We start from the raw sequence: 14,273 nt of genomic DNA, 5'->3' as shown, positions 1-14,273 counted from the left end.
TTTTTTGCAAGCATCCTTGCTCCATCTGGGCTGATGAACAAATAGCCCCTTTACCAATGGGTGCCTACTCCTTAATAAGCCAAACAAGATTATGCACTCCTGGCCGCCTGATTCAGGCACTTATTAGTGGTTAAAATCATTCTCCTCTTAAGAGGAAAAGCAAATTTGTGCTTTTTTTTTTTTTTAAATTCTCCCCTTAAGATGAAAGCCAAGTTTGTGCTCTTTTTTAAATCCTGCCTTCTCTCAGTTTGCTAGTTTCCCTTGTTCCAAGGGGCTTGTGCCACAGGGATATCAGTTCTGCTCTCAGTGTAGTACAATGTGCCTTGTTCAGCATTCCCTTCCCACATGACTTCAGCCTGTTACCAGGGATGAGCTACAGCTCAGTCCTCATAATCAATGCTCTCACCAGCTAGAATAAACCTCGACTGAAGGATTTTAAATGCACATTTTAATCTGAGGCAATTCCTGCCTGATTGGAACAAATTTTGATTTGGTTTCCTAAAGAAACAAAACTCTCTAACTGTCCTGTCTGCCCATCTCCCACTACTGACTTTTCAATCCTGTTAGCCATCTTCAATCACATTTGCTAGCGGGGCAAAGATCTTAAAGCTAGTAAATTCCTTAAGTCTATAGCATTAGGTAGCTGGATAGAGCAGAGAGACCCAAGCATAGTAAGCTGACGGCAGAAAGACTTACTGCAGGCTAGGCAGTAGTTCTTGTGAGCTGGCTAGCTGGCCACCAGCGTGCCCCTGCTGCTATCGTTCAGCCACTGCACATGCTGCCGATTGCCTCAACTATAACTATGAGACAGGAGAGAAAATTGGGGACATTCGGGAGCAGGGTTTGGGGGCAAGCATGGCTGGTTCTGCAGTGGGGATGATGATGAGCAGAGACATGGGCAAGCAGGATGGCAAGTAGACTGCTCTAGGTCTCTTGCTTGTCAAGCACATTATTCTCCTTTATTAAACCCTGTTTAATTTGATTCTAGACTCATGGTAGCTGGACTATGGTACCATCCAACTATGCTGTCCTCACTTACTGTTTTCAATTGCCTCATTAGAGTGAGGGCTAAAGTAAGGGCTACCCCCGAGATAATCCAGCTCTGCAATGAAGCCAGCACAGGGAGTGGGGGAGGGCATTGGGATATTGGGGCAGTAAATTAAATTGAGAAAGCAACTGTCTCTAACCCCAGTCTTCTCAAGTGGTAGGGTATGCTAGTAGATCTGTAATAGATCACTGGCAAATCTATCTGTTGTTCTGTGATCACTGTTAAATCTGTTGCAGACAACTATCAGATCTTTGGATCTAAATTCTACAAAATGACACACACTTTACCTGCCAGAGTGAGATGCAGGCAGCAAGGCAATGAAAGATTAATTTGTTCCAATTTGGAGGTGTTTGGGAGCCTCCTATCTTGAAATATAATCCAAGTGATGCACAGGAAATTCCAAAACACACTTAGAGATTTCTGGTGTCCCATCTGCTCCCCTCAGCAGCTTTGGAAGCCCAGCCCATGATATTCAGCTCTGAGAGATGATGAACACCCAGAATGCCAGATAACATCAGCACATAATACATCTCAAGACCACCTCCTTCCTAATTTTTACATCTTCAGAGCACCATATGAATTTCTAGTTACTGATCATCAGCAAAGTACATAGTCAGAGTAATATCTGAACATTACGGGCATGACATCACTCAAACCAAGTTCAGCAACTCTGACCAGAAAAAAGGCAGTAACAGCCAAGAAAATGTCTCCATACTCAGTTAAATGCTGGTGTCTTATCATGTTGTACACAGGCTATTACTGGAATGGCAATAGACAATCATCTGCTAGGGCTCAGAGAGGTGGCACGGGAACACTGCAAGGAACTGCCAGAGATATTTACGGATGAGACATATTTGACAAGCAATCGATTCATTCTCTCAACCAGCCAGGTGAGTTTCTCCTGTTCACTGGTCTTGCTAAGCAAAGGCTAATTCATTTGCATTCTGCCAGACCTTGTAGCTCACAGTGAGAACGATGTTAAAAAAAAAAAAAAAAAAAGCTGGTACCATCAAGAAGTCTGCAAAATTCTACAGCTTTTTAATCCAGTTTTGGTTCATTCCACAAAATCAGCACAGTAAATACGGACTGAAGTTATCACTTCCCTTGCAACATCCCAAAGCCCTTCCTGGAAATTCTGTAAGTGCACACAAACAAACTCAGTAAAATTTGCATGAGGGTTCAGTGTTTCCTCACTTTCCAAACTACATATCTTCCTGTTCCCTTTCTTGTCCTCCTTCCCCTAAGGTGACAGCTCTAGTGAGAATTCTTTACTCCAGTGACAGTACAGCCACAAGCAAGACAGGCTGCCACTCAGAAACAAAAGCCAAGAGCCATGAGGAAATTTTGCACTTAGAAGTAGCTCTGCTTGAAATCTTCGAGCGCCTTCAGCTATTCAGTGTAAGACCAACCTGTACAGGCATGCATCTTGGATTTAGAGACATTTCAGACATTTACGGATTTACAGTTATTTGCAACTATACTAAGACACTCTAAGAGTCAACACTTCCTACATTTAATGTTCTGAATAAGGAAACATCTTTATAGCATACAGTCTAAAAATTAAATGTTTCATTGCATGTAGCAGCAGTCCTAATGAAAGAAGAAGTGTATGTAGGAATTCATTTACTGAAACACTAACCCAACTGCACAGATTGGAACTATGCAACAAAAGAGACTCATAATATCATGCTACAGCATAAAACCTTAATAAGTAATTTGATCTTGTCATAATGTTTGTAGGCTTTCAGACATGAGTGAATGTAACCAACATATTACTACATAAATTCTCCAAGAAACTATCCATGAGCAAAGAGTGCTTCTGAATAGCTTTATGGCCTTCGGCGGTTGCACAGCAAATTTATCTGACAATTCTATGGCTCTATTAGCAGGACTAATGGTTTGTTCTACACCATTAAAAAGCCAAATGTCATTTGTGAAGGCCCATGTACACAAAGTCTGAAACATATAGATTTCTAACACATCTTTTATTTTCTGCAGTAGAAAGTGTTTCACTCCTATATTATGCCATGATTAAACCAAGGTGTCATAGAAATGTAGCACCTAGGTACATTAAAATATGTTTTTATACAGCATCACAATTATAAGTTATTATTAGAAATGGACAATACTACTTTCTATAATTGATTACAGTCATCACATTACAAGTTTAACATAACCTTAAGATAATCTTAAGAAATTAAAAACCTTAGAGAAGCTTTATGTATCAGAATTTTATGTATCAGAATTACATACAGCCTTGAAAATTCCCTATCTATCAGTAACAAAGCTTATAGCGAGCAAAGAAATGCATTATTACCACTTCAAATGGTACCAGTTTCCAAATGCTGGTAAGCAAACAGAGCAACCAAATTCTATACTGAGATCGGCTTTTACCTTCCAAGTGTCAGCTCCAGGTCAGGACTTCTGAAGGAAGTGATATTCTACAAGGGGGATTCACCACATTTCCAGCATTTGTAGCATTTGTTTATCTTTTTCCTCATTCCTAACCAGCTGTTTTCAGGTGCCCTGATTAATCAGAGATCACTCCTTACCTTCTCCCTGCAACCAGGTTCCAACTACTACAGAAATGTTCTGCTGCTATGGGCCTGTGGTGCCCAATGGTTATGGGGCATGTTATAACCCTCAGCCAGAGCATATATTATTCTGCATCTCAAGCTTCAAAGACTGTAAAGAAACCTCCTCAGACATGTTTGCAAAAGCTGTGGAAGAAAGTCTCCTAGAAATGAGAGATCTGTGCAGCAAATGCAACTCTGCTATGGCAAAGCCACTTGCTAAAGAAGAAGCAGCCACACAGCTGCAGAGTGACCGCAAACTCTAAGAGGCTGTGGGAATTATTCTCCTGAATTCACCTTATGAAGAAACAATGACATAGTTGTTCAAAGGCAAGATAGTGCTAGTAATATATTAGTGTAGAACCAAAATGTCATTTGTTTTACATTGTTGCCAACATTTAAAACCCTGCAAGTACTAAATCTACCACTTCTTGCTTGAGAGTCAGCAAAAAAGGTTTGGTCTCACTGGCTGAAATGAAGGAGGAAGTAAGACGAGTATGTGTTGTACTACCATTTCTAACCATAATTAACTTATGCCATTTTATCACCTAAAAAAAATGAGTAAGATTGTATATGACATAAATTAAATACTAAGGCACACCAATTAATTAATATCTCCTGCAAGTAGTTATAAAATATTCACATCTATTCCTGCAAGATTTGCATGTAAAGAAAAAAAAAAGAAATTTCCCCTATTGGGAATGTTGAGAGTAACATTGTAAATAATAGGCTGATGCCATTAAATCTTGCAAATTTGCATGAAGAGTATTTAAAACCACCATGGTATTTCCTACATAAGAAAAGCAGATTATTTTTAAGAGCGGCCGCTGTGTATTTCCACAAACAGAGTTTAGAAAGATTACACTAGTGTTTGCACGTTCCCCCAAATCAAAAATGCTGCAGAAATAATCTAGCCTTCATTCTGGTTTGCACTGGCCTCAAGCACAGCCCCATTCTGAAAGCAGCACATTGGAGATAACATCCATCACAGAGAACTGGGAGAATTTTGTCCGTAATGGATTGACTTAATTATTTCTTTCTATCAGTGAGCAAAATCCAGTCTGACAGAGAGGCAAAGCACAAAGCATAAGTACAATTCAATCCTACTTAAGACCTTTTTTGTTTGCACAGGAATGGATTTAGTCACTGTGACTAGCAGGAGAGTGTATGCAACCACACAAAATCAAAGAGCAATAAATAACTAGAATGAAGAGGAAATTTGCAATATAAGGAAGTCTCCAAGCTAGAGCTATAAATACCAGTTTAAGAGTACTGGTACTCATATCAGCTTTGCATCATCCCACTTGGGAGTGATTTATATTTTATATTTTTTAATAGTAGATGTAGGGTATCATAGTCTGCAATATACAGTAAATTAAATTGGGAAAATAATATAGTATCTGGTAATTCCCATATTCTGTGAGTGTTACCCTGAGGGGTTTCTCTTTACCTCTTTCCTTCCCTACAAATCCTTCCAAGGACTGATATTTTCATTTACCTTCTCTCAAGCTGAAATATGTTGCCTTGCTTAGAGGTGTTGAGTCATCATTGTTAGAATACAACTTACTCAGTGACTAAAGACACTTACTAACTCCAGTGCAGATCCCTTGCTAGGCAAGCTGGAGCACACTCGGAAGCCTGGACAGGGCCTGCTTACTTGCCTGTGGAGAAGTGGAGATGTTTTTTCTTCCTTTGTAGACTGAACAATCACATGCATAAGCACTCTCAAGCCTAAAAGCAGGAGAACAGATTTATTACAATAAACTAGAGGCACAGATTCGTTTCTGTCTAAGAACTCCAGATACCGATTCAGTAGATTACATATGTCCACGCTTATTTTATTTTACTGCCTCTTTGGAGTTGCATACATGCAGTTAAGCAGTCTGCTGGCTAAAGGCTATCCAGAGCCCCATATATGAAAGCACAGCGGGCCTGATAATCAATTGGAGCAAGTCAGCTATGTTGGAGCAAATCCACTATGTTAATTTACAGTGATTGGGAGCTGGGCTCATTTTTTTAAAGTTAATGCATTCATTTACAAATATGTATGTGTCATTACTCCATGAGCTGTGGTTCAAACCAAAGATGAAATCTATTTTTAGATTATATAAATAATATTATAGCATAAAAGCTGCCCCAAAGTTAAAACGTAAAAAAAATTAAAAAAAATAAAATCAAGAAAACTGTTAGTCAAACCAAATGTTCACTTAATGAATATACTGTTCAAAATATGACTTTAAATAGTTCCTATACTATAATTATGAAAATTACTTTGAAACATTCCCAGTAATTTTGCATTGTTCTGTCTCATTGTCACTACAAAGGCCTTCTGCATTTTAAACATAAATGTAGCACTACAATCTCAAGATTTTTTCATAAAATTTTATGTTTAAAATTATAACCATATTTTAAGCGTATAAAAATGCTGTGAATAGTTATTTGATTATTTATTGATTTGCTTCTAATGAAATATGTAATTTTATTTTGTACTTCTAGTTCCATAGGTACTGATGTTTATTTGCAAATATTACCTGTGTTTTCATTTTACTTTTTTGGCTAGAATTTTAACAGCAGCTCAGACGCTGTACTCAACACGCAGTCACTGAGAATACAGGCAGAAACTACAACCACACCTGAAATTTTATACCAATTTATCCTTAAGAGCCCCTTACTTGTCTACAGCTGCTGTAACAGGTGTTTTGGATTCCCCAACACTGGAAAATACTGGTGGTGGAAAATACTGACACCATATTTTTACTTGAGGAAGAAACCAGTGACCACCCATACTTCCTGTTTATTTAGCTAACCATTCCATACTCGTATCTTAGATAGCTACTGGTCTGGTTTTAGTATTCAGCCTGAATAGCTGAAATGAGCAGCTTCAGTGAACTCGGTCCCTCCAGACGAAGGCATCTGCATATGTGCTTAACCCTAGCCATCACCCATGCTAAAAGTAGTATCTGCAAAGTACCTGACTTTGTTCAAGAAACGTCAGACTCAGCTCAGGTATGTTGAACTTGGAGAGTCCTGATTAAATTACAGATGGATAAAATTCACAAACTTCTCGGTTTGCCAGCAGGAGCTTCCTCAGGGACTCTGCTTCTTCTCAGTTAACAGAATCCCCTACGCCCATGTGGCATGATCCCATGCTGCAGCTGCATCTATTAAGGATTTCAGGAAATAGGTTGTTTTCTTAGGTTCTTATTTAAAATTATTTGTATTACACAAATGAAGTTCTCTTCTGAAGTTTAAAAATACACAGTCTGTGCGCATGCACTTATGGAAATCAAACGTGAAGCTTTTAAAATGTTTCCAACCAGAAAACTATGGAATAGATTGTTCATTATAAAAAGGGAGAACATCTGGATTGACAGACTATGTGTCATTAAATCATTGTCTTGTTACGTTAATGTAATGAGACCTCTTGGTGGGACCTGGGACATACAAACCCCCTCCAAGAGAATTTTAAGAAGGTAATTGTTTCACTCTCTCCGTAGTTGTACACCCACATACACGCAGTACTGGGATGTAGAAATTAAAAAGCCAGTTTTTGTGAAGTTCTATATTCACAGTGAACAAATCAAAACTATGGTGGTTTAGGGGTGTAAGAACCTGACCTCGCTCTCCGAGTGCTGTCAAAGCCCCTGTGCGATCTGTAATTAAGCAGGACAAGGTTGTGACAACACAGCTGAACTTCTTCTGGTGTGTGAGTTGCAGAAGACAGAGAAATATTTTGGTGATACTTTTATTTTTATAAAATATTATAGATTTATGACAAATGTAAATGTGTATTTATAGCACGTCTTGTTTCTGTTATGTTTTGTGCTCTACTGAAGTATATTTATGTCTATATTAATATATACGACCTGAAGCGTACGCTGGTACCGCGGATTCCCCTTATTTAAAGACGGAGTTCCGCACCACAAATAAAAACTACCAGAGGAAAGAGCTTGTCGCCTTTTTGTGCCAGGCAGCCCCCTGCCCCCGCAAGCCCACCTCGCCCCGCCACCGCCGCCCCTCCGCCACCCCCCTGCGCCGCCGCCGGCAGCTGACGGGAGGGGAGGCGGGACGGCACCGCTAACGGCTCCCAACGGCTCCCAACGGGCGCGCCGCGCGCCCCGCCAGGCCGGGCGCCACGGCGCGGGGCGCGCTGGCCGCCGTGCGGCACGGGCCGGCCCGCAGCCGCGCCCGGCGCCTCCCGCCCGCAGGGCCTGCGAGGTGCGGGGGGGCCCGCAGCAGCCGGCTCAGTCGGCAGCACCGGCCGGAGCCCCAAGCCCCCCGTGCCTTGGGGCGACACAGCCCGTCCCGCGACTGGGACCCCGCAGCGCGGCCGGCTAAAAACGGGCCCCACCGCCGCGACCGCCCGGCTGTTTTCCAGCCGGAGCCGCGCTCTGCTTTCCCCCTGAAGGAGGGGAGGTGCGGCAGGCGAAGGCAGCTGGGACAGGGCCCAGCGCTGCGCGGAGGCCCAGCAGGCGCCTTTTGCTGCGGTTTCTCTGTGGTGACGCTGCACGGAGGGGACTCGGAGCTGCACGGCTCGCAGGCTGCAAAGGGAGGCTCCAGCAGTTGCTTTACGTGTGTGACAAAGGACAGAGCTGCCTCAGAAATATGCCTTAAATATGCCTCAGAAAGCACAAACACTCCCATCTTCTATGTTTGCTAAAATAAGCTTGTATTACACTGTGTATATTTTTTTCTTTTCCAATTACACAAACCTCATTAAAAACACAGTCTGAAACAAACTCATAAAGGTGAAAATGTTTAAGCTCAAATTCAAATTATAAAGCAAAGTACTTGGGAGTACAAAGCACCCTTTGTTGCTTACCGCTCACCTATAATTCCCAGCAATTAAATAAGGAAGGAGGCAGGTACCCCAGGCGCCAGGGGCAGCGGGGCCCAGTTTGGGACCAGTGGTGCCCAGTTTGGGAGCAGAGCTCCCGCCGCCTTCCGGCGCCCGCAGCCGGGCTCCAGCCGGAGCCGTGCGTGAGGAGCTGCCCAGGCTGTGCCCCTCAGAGCATTGCTGCGGGGCTTGAGACGGCCTCACTAAGATCCAACAGGAGCCGTGCCTCAGGGTATCATCGGAGTTGGCTAGGACTGCAGAAGTTTACTATCCATACCTAAAGTTGCAGTGACACCCACAGAAGAAGGTGTAGCTGTTTTTTTCTGATTCATCATGAATTCTGTTTATTAGGGAATGAGCAACAGTTTTTCTCCATTCTAATGCTTTCCATCTGTAAGAGGATACATAATAAAAGTTTCTGCCTAGCAAAATCCATCTAAAGTTGCAAGGTAAGTCAAATTATATGTGTTCTCTAACGTATTCGCATAAGTCAAATTTTATGATTATAAACGCTTTAGGTCACATAGGTGCAACAAAAAAGAAAGATAAACTCAGGATTGGACAAATCAGTATTTGGTTGACACTGGAAACTTACAAAGAGCATGAGTTAATGCAATATAAAGCCTGCTGGCAACTCACTCAAATTCTCTTACTGGGGTTGCTAGATCATTGCAATGCACCTGACATGGACCGAGAGAGACCAGGCCTCAACCTAGGGAAACTAGTATGTGGGGTTTTTTTAATTTAGAGCCAACAGTACAGAGAAGTCATCTCTTATCCATTTTATAAATATGAATTGTCAGATGTTGCCATTAAAGTTTCCTAGAAAGCAGTGAGAACTATCTGATGAGGATGACAAAACAGCAGCAGAAGCTGAAAGCATGCTGCTTTATGAACCAGGCTCCTTTCCTCAGCCACTTTCTGTAGTTTTTGAATGAGTTGAACTAAAATGCTGCAAACAGCTGTCACAGGTGGGCACAGTTAGGTTAAATGTTTGAGAAACACCAGCCCTTGCAAGTCATACAGCTGCAGTGGAACTGGGGTAGAGGAAGCGGTACCTCTACCTGCCAAAATCACTGATGTGTATTGGTGAGTATGCTGTCTCGGCCTTAACGCATAGCTGATAAAAACCTGGAAAGGCAAGACCCTGAATGTTTGACTATTTAGGAATCTGCTTCTGCCTTGTAACATAAGTCAATAGAATAAGATGAATTTAAAAAAAAATAAATCTAGGGGGGCCCAGGCAGAAGCACGTGGCATTTCTGTGTTGCTGGAATTGCATTATCAGCCAGTTCTCTTATTTCCCCAGTTCTGAATAATTTGCAACACCACTATACAATATACCGTAATAAACCCAAAAAACACCTAATTCATCTAACCAAGTATGTGGGTCGAGAGAGGATTTTGTCCTTCCTGGTTTGATTCTCAGCTTCACAAAATCTCAAGTCTTTAATGTCCTGAGGAATTGAATTATGTGAAATGAATTATGCATCAATGAACAATTGGGTTATCAAGGTTGTTCACTTTATGTTCCAGCTGTTCTATAGCACCATCTTAATGTTTATTGGAGATTTCTTTTGAATTTAGACTTATTCCATGGTACTTGCAAATAAATGCATTGTGTTTCTTACAGCTGCTGTGCCAGTTAATAGCAAATACAAGTACATAATTAATTTCTTGCCTTTTACTGCTAGAACTAGAAATGACAGAGGGTGGAGGCTTCATTCAAAGGAGATCCATTAATGTAATAATAGTGAAGCCAGAGATTAAAGCTGATAGGATTTGTGGGGAGTTTTGTACAGCACTTAAATACATTAACACCATTTTTTGTTCCTTGCCCTCGTAAGTGCTAAAACTTAGATATACTTGGAGTTCACAAGAAACCAAGCAAATACAGTACTCGCCACTGCTTATTTGCCCTTTTCCAGTTGTCCTGCAGGCAGATGGACATCAGCTTATTCTGGAACAGATACCGGACTGGAATGCTATAGAGCTGGTGGTCAACAGGGAAACTGTTTCACTGCAACATCAATGGCCTGGATTTTGGCAAGTACAGAGTTTTATTCATTGCAGTCTCTTGCTGAAAGCACTTACATTTTGAAATGAGCGTTTCTTAAGGCATAAACAGTCCAGGTTCTGTTAACATTAACACTTTTAAGCTCTGCACTCCTTTGTATTTGAGGCAGTTTGAAGGGGCACAGTCAGGAAGAGAGGATGGTCTGGGAGTTAGGGCCATGCTTGGGAGAGCACTGTTTAGGGCCTTCCTATGTGCACCAGCACACAATCACAAGAAAACCTGCTAGGTTTCAGTCCACAGAGGTATTAGGACATCCATTTGCTTTCAAAATAGCAAATATTTTTCTTTGCTTGGGCCTTAGTTTCTTTGGGTTTTTTGTCTTCCCCTCCTGGTTTTGGCTGGGATAGGGTTAATTTTCTTCATAGTAACTAGTATGGGGCTATGTTTTGGATCTCTGCTGAAAACAGTGTTGATAACAGAGGGATGTTTTAGTTGTTGCTAAGTAGTGCTTATACTAAATCAAGGACTTTTCAGCTTCCCATGCTCTGCCAGGTGCACGAGAAGCTGGGAGGGGACACAGCTGGGACAGCTGACCCCAACTGGCCAAAGGGCTATTCCATACCATATGACATCATGCTCAGCATACAAAGCTTTTGGAAGAAGAAGGAAGGGGGGGACGTTTGGAGTGATGGCGTTTGTCTTCCCAAGTAACCGTTACGCGTGATGGAGCCCTGCTTTCCTGGAGATGGCTGTGCACCTGCCTGCCCACGGGAAGGAGTAAATGAATTCCTTGTTTTGGTTTGCTTGCGTGCATGGCTTTTGCTTTCCCTATTAAACTGTCTTTATCTCAACCCACGAGGTTTCTCACTTTTGCTCTTCTGATTCTCTCCCCCATCCCACCAGGGGGGAGTGAGCAAGCAGCTGTGTGGTGCTTAGTTGCTGGCTGGGGTTAAACTGCAACACCCCCCCAGCAAAACATAGATAATACCATTTCAGTGCCTCACAGAGAGTAGGTTTTTTATCATTTTTTGCTGCAGGTGAGACAAGGAGTTCAGGGCTCAAGTTTCCTCATCTCCTGTGCATATGGCTTGCAGAGAAAGGCTGAAAGCCACTGCTGCTCACTTCCTGACTTTTCAACAGCCTCTCTAGGGCTGGGGACAGGAGTTGTGGAGCAAAAGCAGAAAACTGACCAAGGATAACGGCATTTCCAGCACCACAGCTTGGTTGGTTTCACCTTCCTGCAAGGAAGGCAGACAGGCCAGGAACTGGGAGGTTCCAGTTGGAAATTTCTTCCAACAAAAGACATCTTTTTTTGTCCCAATCCTAGACCTACGCAGGACAGTGAAGTACTGGCTAATAGGCCATGCTATGGTCTGCTGAACCACCTGCACTGCTGCATTCACTTTTTGCTCTGCTTCAACTCCAGGCCAAAGCTGAATCAAGCTCAGATTATACAGCTAACCAGGGTAGAGCCAAGCTGCGTTCAAGAGCTGTGAGGGAGAATGCAAAGGAATATACATGCTAGGATAAGAAGTAGAAATATAAAATAAGAATAAATTTACTTGCATATACTTTGTAAATTGTGTTTTTCTCCTTTAGGAGGTGATGGCAAGTTGGATCCACTTTGTGAAGAAGCCAGAAAAGCAGTGTTAAATGCTTACTGATTTACAGGGACACATTCCCTTTTACCTTGGTTTTCTGTCAGGCAATTTACTTGCATTACAAAGGTATTAGAAATGTCAGGATACAGGTGGTTCTTCACACTTCCAGGTCTCTTAATGAAGCTCTACATAATCTTACTCGTTACACCTATGTGTCAACCAAATAAGAATATACTGCCTTTTCCAGAACCAGTCATATGTTACCACGCTGAATATTACAAATTCATGTAGAACTGTGACTTGCATGTAGTTCTAATAATTTGATTTTAATTAAAAGAAGAATGAAACTCCTGGATATCTTTCAGTCTTTCAACTTTTAGAAAGTTTGCTATGTCAAAGATAATAATTTCAAAGTTATTCATAGCTGATGATCAACCCACACATACAGATGTGCTAGTTCTGCTCTTCTCTTGGCCACATGAGATGTCCCAGAGAACAGTCATGCATCATTAGACAAAGCCCAAGGTACAGAGAGAAAGAAGTTGGCATAGCCATAAGGACAGGATTAAAGCTGACTGGGTGTTACCACAACTGATATTCCAGGTATCTCAAAAGCAATTCTGCCTTTTGCTCTCTATTTTTCCCCCCCAATAACTAGAGTATGCAGCTTCTTTTTTGCTTCTGATTTGTCAACATATATTCTCAACCTCAACTTCATTTTAAAAACACTTCTGACTCAGGTAAATTCAGCAGTTTGCAAATAATCATATGCTGGAATGCTGGTACCCTGAGCAATTTTCAGTTTGGCCCATAATTAGTTACGAAAGAAGTGGTTAGTCTTTGCATCCTAACAGAGTGGTGTGAACAAAGACACACAGCATTTGTTGAGGCTCAGGAGCGCTAGGCAGCAAAGCTGCAGTTTCTCGTGCGGCTGCAGGAGAGACAGGCTACCCAGCATAAAACCAAAGACAAAGAATTCCTATCACTCAGTATCTCCTATCAGCTGTAACCTGCAGGGAGATAGCTGTAGTTACAAATAACCAAACCACATTTATGGTGATACTGATCCAACACAAAAAGTGTTATCAAAATAACACTATCACTATGCCCAAATACAGTCCCCTTACCAATGACCTATAGATGACAGAGGTATTAAAACAATATTCTTTAGTAAGAAAAAAATACTCTAGTTAAAGTTGAGCAAAGCAGAAACTATATTGTCCCTTTAGAAGACTGAAACGTTTTTGCTTTCTACAACTCTGATATAACAAGATTAGAAGTGAAAACATTCAGACTGAACCATATTGAGAAGATCAATACAATTAAGTTTGGCAGAGATAATGAAGGCACTTTCTGCAGCAGACATTCACACAGAGAGCAGACTGGGGTTTCAGCATCTGCCCCGCTCTAGTTCTGTCCTGGACAGCAGTGAATTGGTTCACATCTTGCTGTGACCCTGACCTGTAACCACTAAGCAGGCTGTCCTGCACCACAACCCAGCTCCAGCCTGCAGCTCCAGTGCAGCCCTGGGCACAGAGACGGGCTCTAAAAAAACCCACCCTACTGCATTTGCCAGTGGGACACCACAAGCGGCTTTCTGCTCTGGCAGCAAACTGTTTATTGGCCTCTTAGGTAAATGCAAGTTAGTTAGACTGAGTTAGTTTAAATAATGTTAGTTCTGGGCAGAATTTACTCCCAAAAATAGAAGACTAAACTCCCCAGACCTCTTGAGCCTGGAATGCCGTGAACATCAATAGAAATGCTACAGGCAGATGAACTCACCAGTGTGACTAGTTTATTTTTTTTTAAAAAGTTTTAGTTTTGCTGTGTTCAGTGACCTCTGTAACATCACTCTGAGGGCATTTCTGACATACCTCCAAGTTATAATGCCAGCAGTTTTGTAGGGAGATATTAAGCTTTAATAGATCAACATGTTTAGCTGGATTAAATACAAACAAGCTTTGAGGAACACAAGGCTTCAGGTCTGAAAGCGAAGCAGCAAACTTCAAGACAAGTATGGGTTGAGAACTGCTCTGACTTTGCTTTAGAGTAATATTATGACCAAATTGTGAAAGAGCAGAGACAGATGAGAAAAGATTTTTAATATGACAGTGAGATATCTTCCAGCAAGATAAAAAATTAGCTCCATCAGACATTTTGAACATAGCTGGCTAGAATGCATAAAGATATCTCAGGC

General features: G+C 41.7%; 2 protein-coding genes across 2 annotated transcripts in view; both read left to right on the top strand.

Moving 5' to 3' along the window:
• Positions 1–3,887, top strand: part of CHAT (choline O-acetyltransferase) — a 29,716-nt gene extending 25,829 nt beyond the window's left edge. The window contains exons 13-14 of the mRNA XM_072871021.1: positions 1,801–1,938; positions 3,618–3,887. Coding sequence (XP_072727122.1) covers positions 1,801–1,938; positions 3,618–3,887 — 408 coding nt within the window. The remainder of the gene's footprint in view (positions 1–1,800; positions 1,939–3,617) is intronic.
• Positions 3,888–9,143: 5,256 nt separating this feature from the next.
• On the top strand, positions 9,144–12,139 carry C8H10orf53 (chromosome 8 C10orf53 homolog). The gene is given in 4 exon segments (XM_072870439.1): positions 9,144–9,182; positions 10,398–10,468; positions 10,470–10,504; positions 12,075–12,139. Coding segments are annotated over 4 exon segments (210 nt in total).
• The last annotated feature ends 2,134 nt before the right edge of the window (positions 12,140–14,273 follow it).

This window comes from Ciconia boyciana, chromosome 8, assembly GCF_034638445.1.
Source record: "Ciconia boyciana chromosome 8, ASM3463844v1, whole genome shotgun sequence".
Lineage (NCBI taxonomy): Eukaryota > Metazoa > Chordata > Aves > Ciconiiformes > Ciconiidae > Ciconia > Ciconia boyciana.
The sequence above is the reverse complement of the archived record's forward strand: the minus strand, read 5'-3'. Positions and strand labels throughout refer to the sequence as shown.